Source organism: Capricornis sumatraensis, chromosome 1 (assembly GCF_032405125.1).
Source record: "Capricornis sumatraensis isolate serow.1 chromosome 1, serow.2, whole genome shotgun sequence".
NCBI lineage: Eukaryota > Metazoa > Chordata > Mammalia > Artiodactyla > Bovidae > Capricornis > Capricornis sumatraensis.
In genome coordinates, this window is record NC_091069.1 from 79,786,882 (window position 1) to 79,802,211 (window position 15,330).

Consider the following 15,330-nt stretch of genomic DNA (forward strand, 5'->3'; position numbering starts at 1 on the left):
CGAACCCCAAAGTTTTTATCCCTGTTTAGAGTTTTCAGTAAAGCAGTATTATGAATCCAGATCCTAGCTGTACTTCCCTGACCACCCTAATCAATTTTATCCAAATCCTAAATATTTAGCTGTTACGGTATCTTTCAAAGCTTAGATATCTTAAACTAAAATAGTTCAAGAAACATATACTATAAATAGACATCCTTTGTGAAAACATTTTTCTTAAAATTATTCCTAAACTCACCTAAACTGTATTCAGACATATTTCCACTAAAAATGCTTTTTGCTCTTTCTACAATTACTGTAAATGTGCTTCTCCCTTCCTTTCAAAATGTGTAATCTTGTCAAAAAAGGCAGATTTTATAAAAATCAAACACCTGAAGTAATGTTGCAACATGCTAGACTGTAACTGTGAGAGAAAAATTAATTCTGTAAAAATGGCATCTTAACTCTCTTCACTCTTTTCTAATGATTTTTAAAACCAGAACAGTGTGTATGCTTTTCACAATATCACTGTTTTCAGCTGAATTTTCTCCTCCTATTTTTAAGATTCTTCTGAAAGTGAAAAAATATGAATAGGAAAAATACCAAAGCTTGATTTTTCAAATAACTACTACTTGAAGAGTAGTTTGGAAAAAGTCTGTTTTCACTTTCAGCCTCAAGAAGAACTTGGCTTTTTTTCATATCAAATGTTATGAGAGAACGGTTAAATGAACTCTTTGCTTTGAATTTTATCTCCAAATGCCAATATATTACTTGGAATGTTTTTTTCTTTAGTTCTGAGAACATAGCAAGACCCAGTTAAAGCAATATTTCCAAACACAAAGTTATAAAACCTAAATTCCGATAAAGACTGCTTGCAAATTCAATAGAATGAACAATTCGATTCTTAGTAGACTGTTTTTCTTTTACAAGAGAAAAATGCTTTAAAAAAAATCTTAACTGAAATGATGTTTACCTTATGAAAATACTGTATTCAGGATAGAAGATGCTTGTATATTGGACCCAGGCACCAGCTTCCTCTTCAGTTTCCCTTTTTTTGACTTCTGTTACTGAAAACAGATTAAATGATTCAAATCTTCTTACAGATATATGTCGTAGACAGTCATCCAGTTGTTTTTGTTTCAGAACCTTTGAAATAAAACCAAATATTGTGGTCACAAATATTATATAAATACAACGTTCAATGTTTAAGAAGTAAGGGGACTTTCATTTCTGATAATGGCAGATAATTCAGATCAAAGTCTTACTGAAAACAACTAGAAAAGATGCAGAAAACATTTTAAAACACTACTCAAAGGCATCAGAGAACAAGGACGATACTGAAGATCTACCAGTCTAATATCTCACAAGGTAAATCTAGTGAGAAGAGTCTGGCTTTTGTGACCACTCTTCTTGTGAGACATTCAATTCCAAAAGGAAGGTCTGAGAAGACAAGCAGTATCTTCAACAGTGTGTAGAATTAGGGGGTAAAAGTTGAATTTCAAAGCATACTACCTAGTCAGGAGCAGGTATGTTATTCTGAGCCTGTGTGTGTGTGTGTGTGTGTGTGTGTGTGCACACGTGTATATACCTAGACAGGAGCAGTATGTTATTCTAAGCTGGTATGTGTGTGTTAAGATAAATCAAGTAAGTAATTTTGTTGGTGTCATTGAAAACTGGGTTCTTAAGTAAGAGAGAAAGGTAATACAGCTGTTAAGACTAATGAGGTTAAGCAAAAACACTGTAGCTCTGGATCTGAATGAAGTATAATACAAATTAATGATGTATTTCATTTTTTAAAACTATACAGTGTATTACCTACATCCGACCACTGAAAAGGTCTAAAACCAATGCCCAAACTAGCAGCAATGAACTCACTTAACGCACATACTGCTGTCTCTAAATGACAATTTTTATTAAAACAAAGTAAGGGGAATTCCCTAGTAGTCCAGTGGCTGGGACTCCCAGCTTTCACTGCCAAGGGCATGGGTTTAATAATCCCTGGTTAAGGAACCAAGATGCTTCCCTGGTGGTTCCGATAGTAAAGAATCTGTCTGCAATGCGAGAGACCTGGGTTCAATCCCTGCATTGGGAAGATCCCCTGGAGGAGAGCATGGCAACCCACTCAGCATTCTTTCTTGCCTGGAGAATCCCCATGGACAGAGGAGCCTAGTGGGCTATAGTCCATGGGGTTGCAAACAGTCAGACATGACTGAGCGAGTAAACACACGAGGAATTAAGATAAGGCAGGCAAGCTGAGGAAGAATGGCAGGAATTATACAAGATAAGCCTGGAACATCATGCACACAAGAAGACAAGAAAGCCTTACAGAATTAGGGGTTATATCAAAAGGATTCAAGAGACAATAGGAAAAGGGTCCATTGGCCAAAGATGGGATACTGTGAATATTAACACAGAAAATAAATGTACCTAAACTGAAACACATTAGTTCATAATGGTAATTTTTATGTGCCTCACTGCTGACCACTGAAGAATGCAAAGAACCAAATTATTTTGAAAACTAGTAATTGAAGAGAAAGAATCAAGTATTTGTCTGTTTTTCCTATATAAACTGTAACTGAGAGTATCCAAATGGAAGAGGGGAAGTTTTTCTTTAAATGAATAGCCCAAGTACTAAATGAAGAAAGAACAACAGAACATCACCATTTTCAACTCCCTCATGAATTCGTGAATCAAGGTAATCATGATAAAGAAATGACCACACGTCCCTGTGATTACTGATGAAATTTCACACCACCATTATCTTGACCAACTAAACAAAACAAAAAATATCAAATCTGAGTTTCATCAAATCTCTAATGGGAAATAGGAAATGCAGGGGTAGAGGAACTCACTGATCAAGTGCAATTAGCAAAATTCAAGTTATGGGAAAGTCTACAAAACACCCAGTTTCTTCTAAAATAGACAACAAGGGCTGGAAAAGAGACACGTCAAGGGAATATTTATTAATAGATTAAAAAGACTTAAACATATCAACAATAACAATATTTGGAATTTAATTTGGATCCTGTTTTGAAAAAAATTAAACTGTAAAAAAAATTAGGATACAATGGAGAAAATTTGGAAACTGACCAGATCATCAAAGAATTATTCTGCATAGGATTTGGCATTGCAATTATTTTTTAATGTTATCTTGTATAAGTACATACTGAAATAGTTATAGAAAAATGTTATCTGAGATTATCTGTTATCTCAGTTGTTATCTGAAAATGGTATCTCAGTTATCTGAGATTCACTTCAAAATAATCTGGTGAGAGTTGCATAATGAGAGATTAGAAATGAATTGAAGTACTCCAGAGTTAAAAATAATTGAAGCTTATAGAAGCCTTCCTCAGTAATCAATGCAAAGAAATAGAGGAAAACAATAGAATGGGAAAGACTAGAGATTTCTTCAAGAAAATAAGAGATATCAAGGAAACATTTCATGCAAAGATGGACTCAATAAAGGACAGAAATGGTCTGGACCTAACAGAAGCAGAAGACATTAAGAAGAGGTGACAAGAATACATAGAAGAACTGTACAAAAAAGATCTTCACGACCCAGATAATCATGATGGTGTGATCACTCACCTAGAGCCAGACATCCTGGAATGTGAAGTCAAGTGGGCCTTTGGAAGCATCACTACAAACAAAGCTAGTGGAGGTGATGGAATTCCAGTTGAGCTATTTCAAATCCTAAATGATGATGCTGTGAAAGTACTGCACTCAATATGCCAACAAATTTGGAAAACTCAGCAGTGGCCACAGGACTGGAAAAGGTCAGTTTTCACTCCAATCCCAAAGAAAGACAATGCCAAAGAATGCTCAAACTACCACAGAATTGCACTCATTTCACATGCTAGCAAAGTAATACTCAAAAATCTCCAAGCCAGGCTTCAACAGTACATGAACTATGAACTTCCAGATGTTCAAGCTGGATTTAGAAAAGGCAGAGGAAGCAGAGATCAAATTGCCAACATCCGTTGGGTCACTGAAAAAGCAAGAGAGTTCCAAAAAATCACCTACTTCTGCTTTAGACTATGCCAAAGTCTTTGACTGTGTGGATCACAACAAACTGTGGAAAATTCTTAAAGAGATGGGCATATCAGACCACCTGACCTGCCTTCTGAGAAATCTGTATGCAGGTCAAGAAGCAACAGTTAGAACTGGACATGGAACAACAGACTGGTTCCAAATTATGAAAGGAGTACATCAAGGCTGTATATTGTCACCCTGCTTATTTAACTTCCATGCAGAGTACATTATGAGAAATGCTGGGCTGGAGGAAGCACAAGCTGGAATCAAGACTGCCAGGAGAAGTATCAGTAACCTCAGACATGCAGATGACACCACTCTTAGGGCAGAAAGCAAAGAATTAAAGAGCCTCTTGATGAAAGTGAAAGAGGAGAATGAAAAAGCTGGCTTAAAACTCAACATTCAGAAAACTAAGATCATGGCATCAGGTCCCATCACTTCATGGCAAATAGATGGGGAAACAAGGGAAACAGTGACAAACTTTTTTTTTTTTTTTTTGGCTCCAAAATCACTGCAGATGGTGATTGCAGCCATGAAATTAAAAGACGCTTGCTCCTTGGAAGAAAAGTTATGACCAACCTAGACAGCATATTAAAACGCAAAGACACTACTTTGCCAACAAATGTCCATCTAGTCAAAGCTATGGTTTTTCCAGTAGTCATGTATGGATGTGAGAGTTGGTCTATAAAGAAAGCTGAGTGCTGAAGAATTGATGCTTTTGAACTGTGGTGTTGGAGAAGACTCTTGAGAGTCCCTTGGACTGCAAGGAGATCCAACCAGTCCATCCTAAAGGAGATCAGTCCTGAATATTCATTGGAAGGACTGATGTTGAAGCTGAAACTCCAATACTTTGGCCACCTGATGTGAAAAAACTGACTCATTGGAAAAGAGCCTGATGCTAGGAAAGATTGAAGGCGGGAGGAGACTGGGATGACAGAGGGTGAGATGGTTGGATGGCATCACCGACTCAATGGTCATGAGTTTGAGTAAACTCTGGGAGTTGGTGATGGACAGGGAAGCTTGGCTTGCTGCAGGCCACGGGGTCACAAGGAGTCAGACACAACTGAGTGATTGAACTGAACTGATAGATACCTGAATGGCTATTAAAGTATTATTTCCAATTTTGCATATATCTGACATTTCCTTAAAGTTTTTTTAATATATAAAGCACTCTAATAGTCATAAACAAATTAAATATAACTAAAAAGATATCTAAAACTAAATATACTTGGAAGTTAAGCAATAGACTTCTAAATAATCTATGAATCAAAAAACACACAATGGAAATTAGAAACCATTTTGAACTGAATAATAAGAATACATATCAAAACAGGAAATGTAGCTAAATCCATACTAAGAAGGAAATGTATGGAAAAGCTAAAAATCAGTAAGTATCCACTGCAAAAACTCAAAAAAGAACAAATTAAGTCCTCAGAAGAGTAAAAGCTAATAAAGCAGAAAACAAACAAAGCAGGGGGGATTAACAACATCAAGGGATGGTTCTCTGCAGAGATTAATAAAACTGATAAACCCCTGATGAAGCTATTAAGGAAAAAAGAAAGAAGGTATAAATTTCAATGACATAAGGAGATCACTGTAGATCCTATAGGCATTAAAAAATGCAAAGGAATATTATGAAGACTAACTTTGAAAATTTAGATGAAATGGACAAATTCCTGGAAAAGTACAACTAACCAAAAGTGACACAAGCAGAAACTGAAAGTCTAAATAGTCCTAAACAATTTTAAAAATTAAATGCATAAATAAATATTTTACCGCAAATAAAACTCCAAGTCCAGACTGTTCACCAGCAAATGACACCAAACATCTAAGTAAGAATTAATTTGTCTTACCACACTCTTCATTAAATTCTCAAATAACCCCATGGGATAGATACCTATTATGTGACAGAGGAAGCTAATGAAAAGGAATGGTAATTTGCTCAAGGTCAGAAAGCTAATAAGAAGCAAATTCAGGCTATCTGACTACAGAGCTTGAACTTTCAACACCTTTTCTTGGGGAGAATGTGGTAGCCTGGCACCAAACACCACATTTCCACTTCCTTTACGATACCTTCCTATGCTAAAGCTAGAAACCACATTTCCCAGATCCCTAGAAATCAGTTTCAGACGTGCTTTTGGTTTAGCTAACCAGATGGACTAACATGAGATTTGAAAGAAAGAAAGATGGAAAGAAGAAAGATCCATTTCTGCAATGTGTGCTAGTAAGAACAGTTCTAAAGACATTTGGATCTTCAGCAGCTTTAGCAGAGGTTCCAATGTTCACGCTGTAATTTAGTGGAGAGTGAAAGACTGAGTAATGGAGCACGTGCGTGCACACACACACACACAAACACACACACACACAGTACAAGTGTCAAACCTTTGCTGGTAAACACAGAGCAGGCAAGGTGTACTTTTGGAGTCTATAGTTCCAGAAACAGCTTCTTGATCACCAGAGACCACAGACAGTGTGAAATGATCCCAGAAAGAAGCTCAAGTTCTTCATTTTGGTAGAGGTAGCATCTCTCTTGCAGGCCAGCTTTTGTGTTGTTCTGGGACTCATTCTTTGTAGGTTCCTTTGGTTCCTCCAAAGATTTTATGAGCACTCAATTCCCTTTAAAAAGCCCTTTTCTGCTTAAAATAGCTAGAGTTGTTTCTCTTATCTGAAAAGGAACCCTGACTACATAAAGGCAAACCATGATCAGAACCAAGCAAGAAACCATACCAACATGAATAGTATACCTTGAGGGAAAAAAATAGGCTTAAAATTTTTATATTATATAGAAGGTTTATAAGGTTGATTTTTTTAAATGGAACATCAGAAAAGTTGCCTCTCTTTGACTTGTTTGAGAGTTTCCTTTAAAAATAAAAGGGTGGGGCTTCCCTGGTAGCTCGGTGGTAAAGAATCTGCCTGCCAATGCAGGTGACATGGGCTAGATCCCTGATCCAGGAAGATCCCACATGCCTTGGGGCAACTAAGCCCCGACGCCACAACTATTGAGTTGTGTTCCAGAGCCCGAGAGCCACAACTACTGAAGCCTGTGAACCTAGAGCCAGTGCTCCGTGACAGCAGAGGCCACCACAGTGAGAAACCTGCGCACTTGCAGCTAGAAGGTAGCCCCTGTTCTCCCCAACTAAAGAGCCTGCAGAGCAACGACGACCCAGCACAGCCAAGGATGAAATACATAAATAGAATTTTAAAAATAAATAAAATAAAAGGATGAATTGTTTTAAAAGTTTACCAAAAATACAGTCTTATTGTTATCTTCATCTATGATTATGAGGAAGAAAAACACATCACTAAACAAAGCTTACTCTCAAAAAAAAAATTGTTATAAAATATAAAACATAGATATTATAAATTGCCACAGATCTTGTCCAATTAATGTCCAAAAATCAAATTCCTTTTTATACTAATTAAATTACTCTGATGTCAAGGTAATGTCATTATAAATCACTAAGGTAAAAAGTTATTAAATCAACACGTATAAAATTGGAAGAGGCTTTTATAGTTTAGTAAATTCCATGATCTACAATATGACAAGGTAATTCTCAAAGAAAGTAAATAATATATTTAGAATAAATAAAAGGGAACATTTATTTACATAATCTATACACTACTCAGTAAAGGTAATCATATGCAATGGAGATCAATTCAGATTACTACTGATTCAGTTATTTCAAGGTTATCAAAAATGTCTGCACCTTTGTGACTTGAGAGGATATTTAAATTTCCCATCAAGGTATAATCTTGTCAGCTACCACTTTTAGAATATTGCCTTCCAACTCCCTAAGTAAATAATTAAGTAATAATCAAATGGAATTACGGGGTGGGGTGGTGAAGGAAAATACTCAAAGTTCAGATATAAAAGGTTATATACCTTATAAATAAAGTTTGGGGCCTGAGCTAGAATTGTGAAGTCAAAAAGTACCTATAGAGAGCAGCTTCCTAAAATGGCAAAAAACTAGATGTGAAAAAGGAATATAGCCTCTCTTTGCCACAGATAATTCAGAAGAAATAAGAAGGCAATGAAAACCATGTAGACAAAGTGAAAACATTCAGTTGTTTGAAAGCTTCAGAAAAAGAAACAAATGAAAATGTTTTCAACAATAACCAAAAAGGTGATGGATGTGTTAACTCACTGGGGGGTGGAGGTGGGGAATACTTTCACAATGTATACATATATCAAATCATCACATTGTATAGTTTACAATATGATTTCTCAGTTATATCTCAATAAAGCTGAAACTTTTAAATGGTAAATTTTTTTACTCTTAGAAAAATTCATATAAAAGCATCATTTTTAGGACTCAAAACTTTTTAGGAATTAAAATAAATCATAGATTTCTGGTCTTAATTTAAATACTAAAAATGAGCCAAATAAAAATATTCAGCATTATTTTAGGAATGGGGGTTAAAGTATTTAATCTCTGGAAAATTGTTATATTACTCTTAGGAAGGCTATTGATTAATAGTCTAATAAATTTACAGTCAAGGCTATGGTTTTTCCTGTGGTCATGTATGGATGTGAGAGTTGGACTGTGAAGAAGGCTAAGCGCCGAAGAATTGATGCTTTTGAACTGTGGTGTTGGAGAAGACTCTTGAGAGTCCCTTGGACTGCAAGGAGATCCAACCAGTCCATTCTGAAGGAGATCAGCCCTGGGATTTCTTTGGAAGGAATGATGCTAAAGCTGAAGCTCCAGTACTTTGGCCACCTCATGCAAAGAGTTGACTCATTGGAAAAGACTCTAATGTTGGGAGGGATTGGGGGCAGGAGGAGAAGGGGACGACCCAGGATGAGATGGCTGGATGGCATCACGGACTCGATGGACGTGAGTCTGAGTGAACTCCGGGAGATGGTGATGGACAGGGAGGCCTGGCGTGCTAAGATTCATGGGGTCGCAAAGAGTCGGACACAACTGAGCGACTGAACTGAACTGAACTGAACTGAACTGAAATTTACAGTTCTGAAAATGTAAAAAGACACATGCTTTCACACTTGGAACCTTTTAAACTTTATATTTTCTTTACTGCACAGTGAAAAGTTCATTTCTTTCAAGGACTTCCCCGGTGTTCCAGTGGTTAAGAATCCGCCTGTCAATGCTGGGGACAGAGGTTTGATCTCTGGTCTGGGAAGAGCTTACATGCTGGGAGGAACTAAGCCCGCCCTCTAGAGACAGCAAACCATAACTACTAAGCCAAAAAGAAAGAAACTTTTTAAAGTCCATTTCTTTCAAAATAATTATTGGTGAAATATTTTGTTTTCAGATTGACAAGCTACATACTTCTAACTCAAGAAAACATTCCCGTTCACCATTTTTAACCTAAAGCATATTCCTAAATATTTTTAAGGAATCCAATAAAACCCAATTATTAATCTTAATAACTCAGAAACATAAAAAAAGAAAATCTCCTCCAGTCACTGACATATATATATATATGTCAATAAGGTTTGAACTGTGGGGGTCAGGAGTGAGCATTACAATTTAGATGCTTAAGGTTAAAGTATGTTCCACAGAGCACACAAAAGTCTATTTCATCTGTGACTATTTGGCAGTATAAAGTTCTATAATCAATTGAAATGTAAGTTTAACTTCAACAATGTGAAAAATCCTTATAAATACAATGATGTATAAAATGTCAGAAAAAAAAAAAAAGGAACGAAAGAGCACAAATGACCCTGCTCAGCTGCTGCTGTAGAAAGTGATCCCTAGTAATGTCAATAAAAACCAAGGAAGAGTCCACCACTCAACTCCTCACTTACATAGGGATCCAAACCACACTTCTCAGTGCAAGATCTATATAGGCACAACCATTTCTAAGACATGGTTTCTTGGTGTCTGTTTGCCATTTTCTATCAAGGAATTGGGAGGCAAAACAGGACACAAAACTCAGCGCATCTCGTGTAACTGACTCTGAACTAACAGACCCTCTTCATTCCCTCTATTAAATATTCAGACTGGGCCATGTGAACTGAATAGTCCCAAGGTGCTATTCCTGCCCTTCCCCATTGAGTTGGTTGCTGAGTTAATCGGCCTTTTTCACAAGCTTTTTACACCAGCTGTTCTTATTATTGTCATGCATTAAATATTACAAAAACTAATGAAATAATAATTATGAGGAATGGTAATCATTATTCCATTTTATTTTTATATTTCTTCCATAAAAGTTAAGTTGAATGTTTTGGAAAGATAAAGGTAAGTTTGCTTGAGAAGTTAAGTTACTTAAAAGTTTACTACCAATTTCACTGTGGGAAGACAGCTGTATAAACTTAGGAAACTAATTATAATTTTTTAGGACAATTTGACACTCAGATTGTAGCTTCATTTTAGCATATGTATCATTTTCATGACTGACCTTTTTAACCAACGTTCTCAATTAGTCAACGAGGTAATAGGTACTCCTATTGTTCAGCATCTTGTTCTGGGAAGGATTTTGGTCACTCACATGGAATTGTTTTTCTGGTAGTCAACAGTCTTCAGTTTTTTCTCAAAAAAAACAGGTGCTCTCTTTCCCTGACTATATTTCATCAAATGCAATACATCATTGATTATGATTCATTTTTTTTCCCTTCCTTCTGATGTTACATAGAATAGGCTGCCTATTGACTGGGATGCCATCAACTAAAAGACATATCCCAATTTCAAAGATGTTATAATTAAAACCACACACCTGGGAATAGATGAAAAATGGTTTGAAAATAATCAGGTTCACTGGAAAAGAAGTTTAAATATAGAAGAGTAAAAACCCACTCAAAATTCTACCGTTCGGGAAAAGCACAGTTAAACATCCATCTATGCATATATATATATAGCTATGAATGAGTTTGAAATGGCTCATACTATACATACTGTTTATATTTGGTTTTAGATTGCTCTCTTTGGTACTGTAAAAATCAGTTTTCTGATAAACATACTGTGATCATCTCACTTGGATGCCCATTTTTGCATACTTACCCAGTACATAGCTATTTTTATTTTTTTTTAAATTTATTTATTTATTTGGATGCAACAGGTCTTAGTGGCTTGTGGGATCTTTAGTTTCAGCATGAGCAATCTTTTTAGTTGCAGCACACAAACTCTCAGTTGTGGCATGTGGGATCTAGTTTCCTGAACAGGGATCAAACCCAGGGCCCCTGCATTGGGAGCGAGGAGTCTTAGCCACTGGACCACCAGGAAAGTCCCCATAAGCTGTTTTTAAATGTTAAACATAAATCAAATTCTTTGTTAGGAAATCATAATAGGATTAGAAAATAGACAATTAGTTTATTCCTAACCCTGGAAAATAATTTCACTTTAAAATAATCAGAAACGGAAGAGATCTTAAAGAAATCTAGTCCCACTCCCTCATTTACAAATGAAGTACAAATAGGTTGCTCATCATCACAGGCAGATCTGGGACTAAAATCAAATTGTATTACATTCTGTTCTAGAAATCATCCTCTTTCTGCATTGACAGTCTCAAATGTATATTACCTGCTTTAATTTAAATTGTACTATAAAATATTCCATTAATCGGATTCTTCAGCCAAGTATGCAGACGTCTAGGCCCTGTTATTCATTCTGTAGGTGGTTGTGAGATGTGCGTAAGCATGTAAGGGTCACTGCTACTTTTTCATCTGCTCTATAACACTTCCTCTTGAGAAATGCCCCTCCCTCACTCTACGCAATAATGGCAGGGTTGTTATTTTCCTTGCCACAGTGTGGGTTGATGACCCAGGTCAAAGTGCACAATTCTCCTAGAAACAGCAGTTGGTTCAAACTTGGCCTATTAGAGTCGTTTGGGAGGAAATGATTTGGGTGTTAGGGAAAAGGGTTATTTCTTCTGGATCACTAGCTGGGTGGATGATGAGGTAGCTATTTTTGCAATCAGGTAGTCTAACCCAAGAAAGAAGAAAAAAAAACAATATCCACAGCCTCTATTGATATTGATCCATAGACTTCCAGACCTCATCTGATTCAAGCGGGCACTAGATTCAAAAGTCAGCAATTTATCATGCGACCTGGTACCAAATGATGAACTAGGTCAACCAGATTTTCTCTCCAAAAATATTAATTGTAAAATACAGAAAATATTGGACAGTGAAGGTAGAGGGCCACGAGATAGCACTGGAGCCCTAGTGGAAACACAGGATTGTGAGGAGAAAAAAGGAGACATAAGCAGATGCCATCAAAAAAGCAAGAGACTTCCAGAAAAACATCTATTTCTGCTTTATTGACTATGCCAAAGCCTTTGACTGTGTAGATCACAATAAACTGTGGACAATTCTGAAAGAGATGGGAATACCAGACCACCTGACCTGCCTCTTGAGAAACCTGTATGCAGGTCAGGAAGCAACAGTTAGAACTGGACATGGAACAACAGACTGGTTCCAAATAGGAAAAGAAGTACATCAAGGCTGTATACTGTCACCTTGCTTATTTAACTTATATGCAGAGTACATCATGAGAAATGCTGGCCTGGAAGAAGCACAAGCTGGAATCAAGATTGCCGAGACAAATATCAATAACCTCAGATATGCAGATGACATCACCCTTATGGCAGAAAGGGAAGAAGAACTAAAGGGCCTCTTGATGAAAGTGAAAGAGGAGAGTGAAAAAGTTGGCTTAAAGCTCAACATTCAAAAACTAAGATTATGGCATCTGGTCCCATCACTTCATGGGAAATAGATGGGGAAACAGTGGAAACAGTGTCTGACTTTATTTTGGGGGGCTCCAAAATCACTGCAGATGGTGACTGCAGCCATGAAATGAAAAGACACTTACTCCTTGGAAGGAAAGTTATGACCAACCTAGACAGCATATTAAAAAGCAGAGATATTACTTTCCCAACAAAGGTCTATTTAGTCAAGGTTATGTTTTTTTCAGTAGTCATGTATGGATGTGAGAGTTGGACTATAAAGAAAGCTGAGTGCCGAAGAATTGATGCTTTTGAACTGTGGTGTTGGTAAAGACTCTTGAGAGTCCCTTGGACTGCAAGGAGATCCAACCAGTCCATCCTAAAGGAGATCAGTCCTGGGTATTCATTGGAAGGACTGATGTTGAAGCTGAAACTCCAATACTTTGGACACCTGATGCAAAGAGCTGACTCATTGGAAAAGACCCTGATGCTGGGAAAGATTGAGGGCAGGAGGAGAAGGGGATGACAGAGGATGAGATGGTTAGATGGTTGTCACCGACTCAATGGACATGGGTTTGGGTGAACTCCAGGAGTTGGTGATGGACAGGGAGGCCTGGCGTGCTGTGGTTCATGGGGTCACGAGTCGGACATGACTGAGCGACTGAACTGACTGACTGAAGCTGATGTCATGAAGATGTCCCATAAGAAAGAGAAAAATAATTCATATCTCTAGTATTGTTCAGATTTCTGTTTTTCAGTTCTGAATGCTCACAAGATACAAATGGTCTGTTCACTTGAAACATATTTACAAAGAGCCTGAAAATGTTTAAAGCACATGGCAGATTCAGTTATTACCAAAAAAGATTCACTTTCTCCCCTGCCCTCTCCAAGGGAAAAAAAAAATTTTTTTTTCTGCCCCCTTGACTAAGATTCCTATTTTGACCAACAGGATATTAGTAAATATTTAAAATATTAATATGTTTCAGTGGTTGCATTTGCTCTCTTATACCTCTGTCATCACCATGAAAACATGTTAGCTAACTGATCTCAGGATTAGAGGCATGTGGACCAAGCATGCAGCCTAGAGCCACTCAGCTGATCGCAGCCTGTCAGTGGCCCACAAACAGAATAAATGCTCACTGTTGTATGCAACAGTATGTGATGTATGTAATGGCATTGCATACAACAGTATGTGTATGTATTAGTATCTGATGGTGTGGTTATTTGTTACTCAGTGATAGCTCACTGATACAATACACTGAGGATAAGATCCTGTGGGCCACTTAAAGACTGTCCTTATTCTCAGGCTTTCCACAACACATAACAGTTATCTACTAAAAATTAACTACCCAGGCCCTGTGCAGAAGATGGAGGTTAATAAAATAACATCTTTCCCCGGGGAGAATTCCTATTCTCGTGAGAAAGATGGATTCTAATCAAATGCTCATAAAATAATGTGAAAGGGGGTTACGCATAGAGTCACCTATGGGTCTAACTCAGCCCATAGGAGTCAGCAGAGACGTCACATAAGAGGAGATTGACACAGAGGTCTGAAGGATGAACAGTCATTTATTAAGTAGAGATGATGATAGACTCTAAGCAGTGAGCACAAATATACCAAAACATTAAATTTCAAAGCATGAGGGGAGTTCAAATGGCAGCCATGGCTGAAACTCACTCTTATGCTAAAGTAGACAGCAACTCAGAATGAATATAAATGATGGCCAACTAGAGCTTTTACTAAGAATCACTTGTCATCATAATAAGGTTTGATTGATCAGTTTAAAGCCTTAATTTACTATTTTGATAATTCAACTTTGTTTACTTCACTACAGAAAGTTCCTACAATAATGATCTATAAGGACATGCATTTTATTATCCTATAATACCATCTGTAACATTAATAGCAAAACCAGATCATGAATGCTCTGCAAGGGCTGTCAATGTGTCAGCAAAGAAAAGGTCTTTGAGTGTGTCATGACAGCATTGTAAGGCCACAGTATGAAAAGACGACTCCAGACAACTGCAAACAAAGTAACCCCCAAAATACTAAAAACACACAATATCAAATAAAGTGGCAGTAGCTGAGAAACTCTTCTCAAAACACAAAATCAGAAAAGCAAAGTGTCCTACTGAATAAAGGTTTCAGCAGGAAACCCCAGGCAGAAGCATAACACTGAGGGATCAACAACAGATTTCACTTCAAGCACTTTGGCAAGGAGTGTCAGTGATGTCAAATAAGAAATTTTTCCAACTGGCACACCACTGAAGTTACCAGCAACAGTGGCATCTTCGAAGTGCTAAAAGATAACCGCCAGTAAACAACATACAGAGACGCAAGGATTTCACTGATCACTTCAAACCACAAGATAAACAAGTAACTATCGCGTGGAAGAGAAGGGGTGGGCGGGGGCAGCTCTTACAACTCCCTTGGCTCAGCTCCACGGAAGAAACCGAAGCAACACGTGCAACGCCACAGTCCCTACACAGTCAACCACGCTGATCACCAAAAGAAGGGCCAGATTTGGGGCTAGAAACAGGCTGGGAGTTAAGAAGCAAGGAGAAGAAACCAGGGGAAGAAAGTAAAACAGAAGCAGAAAAGGTCAGTATGGGCTGCGGAGCGGCGGTTCCACCAACCCTGCTGGCGGGCAAGAAGTCCCTCAGATGCAGACTAATGTCTAGGAAGGAATCTTCTACTTA

General features: G+C 37.4%; 1 protein-coding gene across 1 annotated transcript in view; it reads right to left on the reverse strand.

Moving 5' to 3' along the window:
* Positions 1-15,330, reverse strand: part of CAMKMT (calmodulin-lysine N-methyltransferase) — a 416,282-nt gene that overhangs the window by 400,579 nt on the left and 373 nt on the right. The window contains exon 2 of the mRNA XM_068984795.1: positions 950-1,122. Coding sequence (XP_068840896.1) covers positions 950-1,122 — 173 coding nt within the window. The remainder of the gene's footprint in view (positions 1-949; positions 1,123-15,330) is intronic.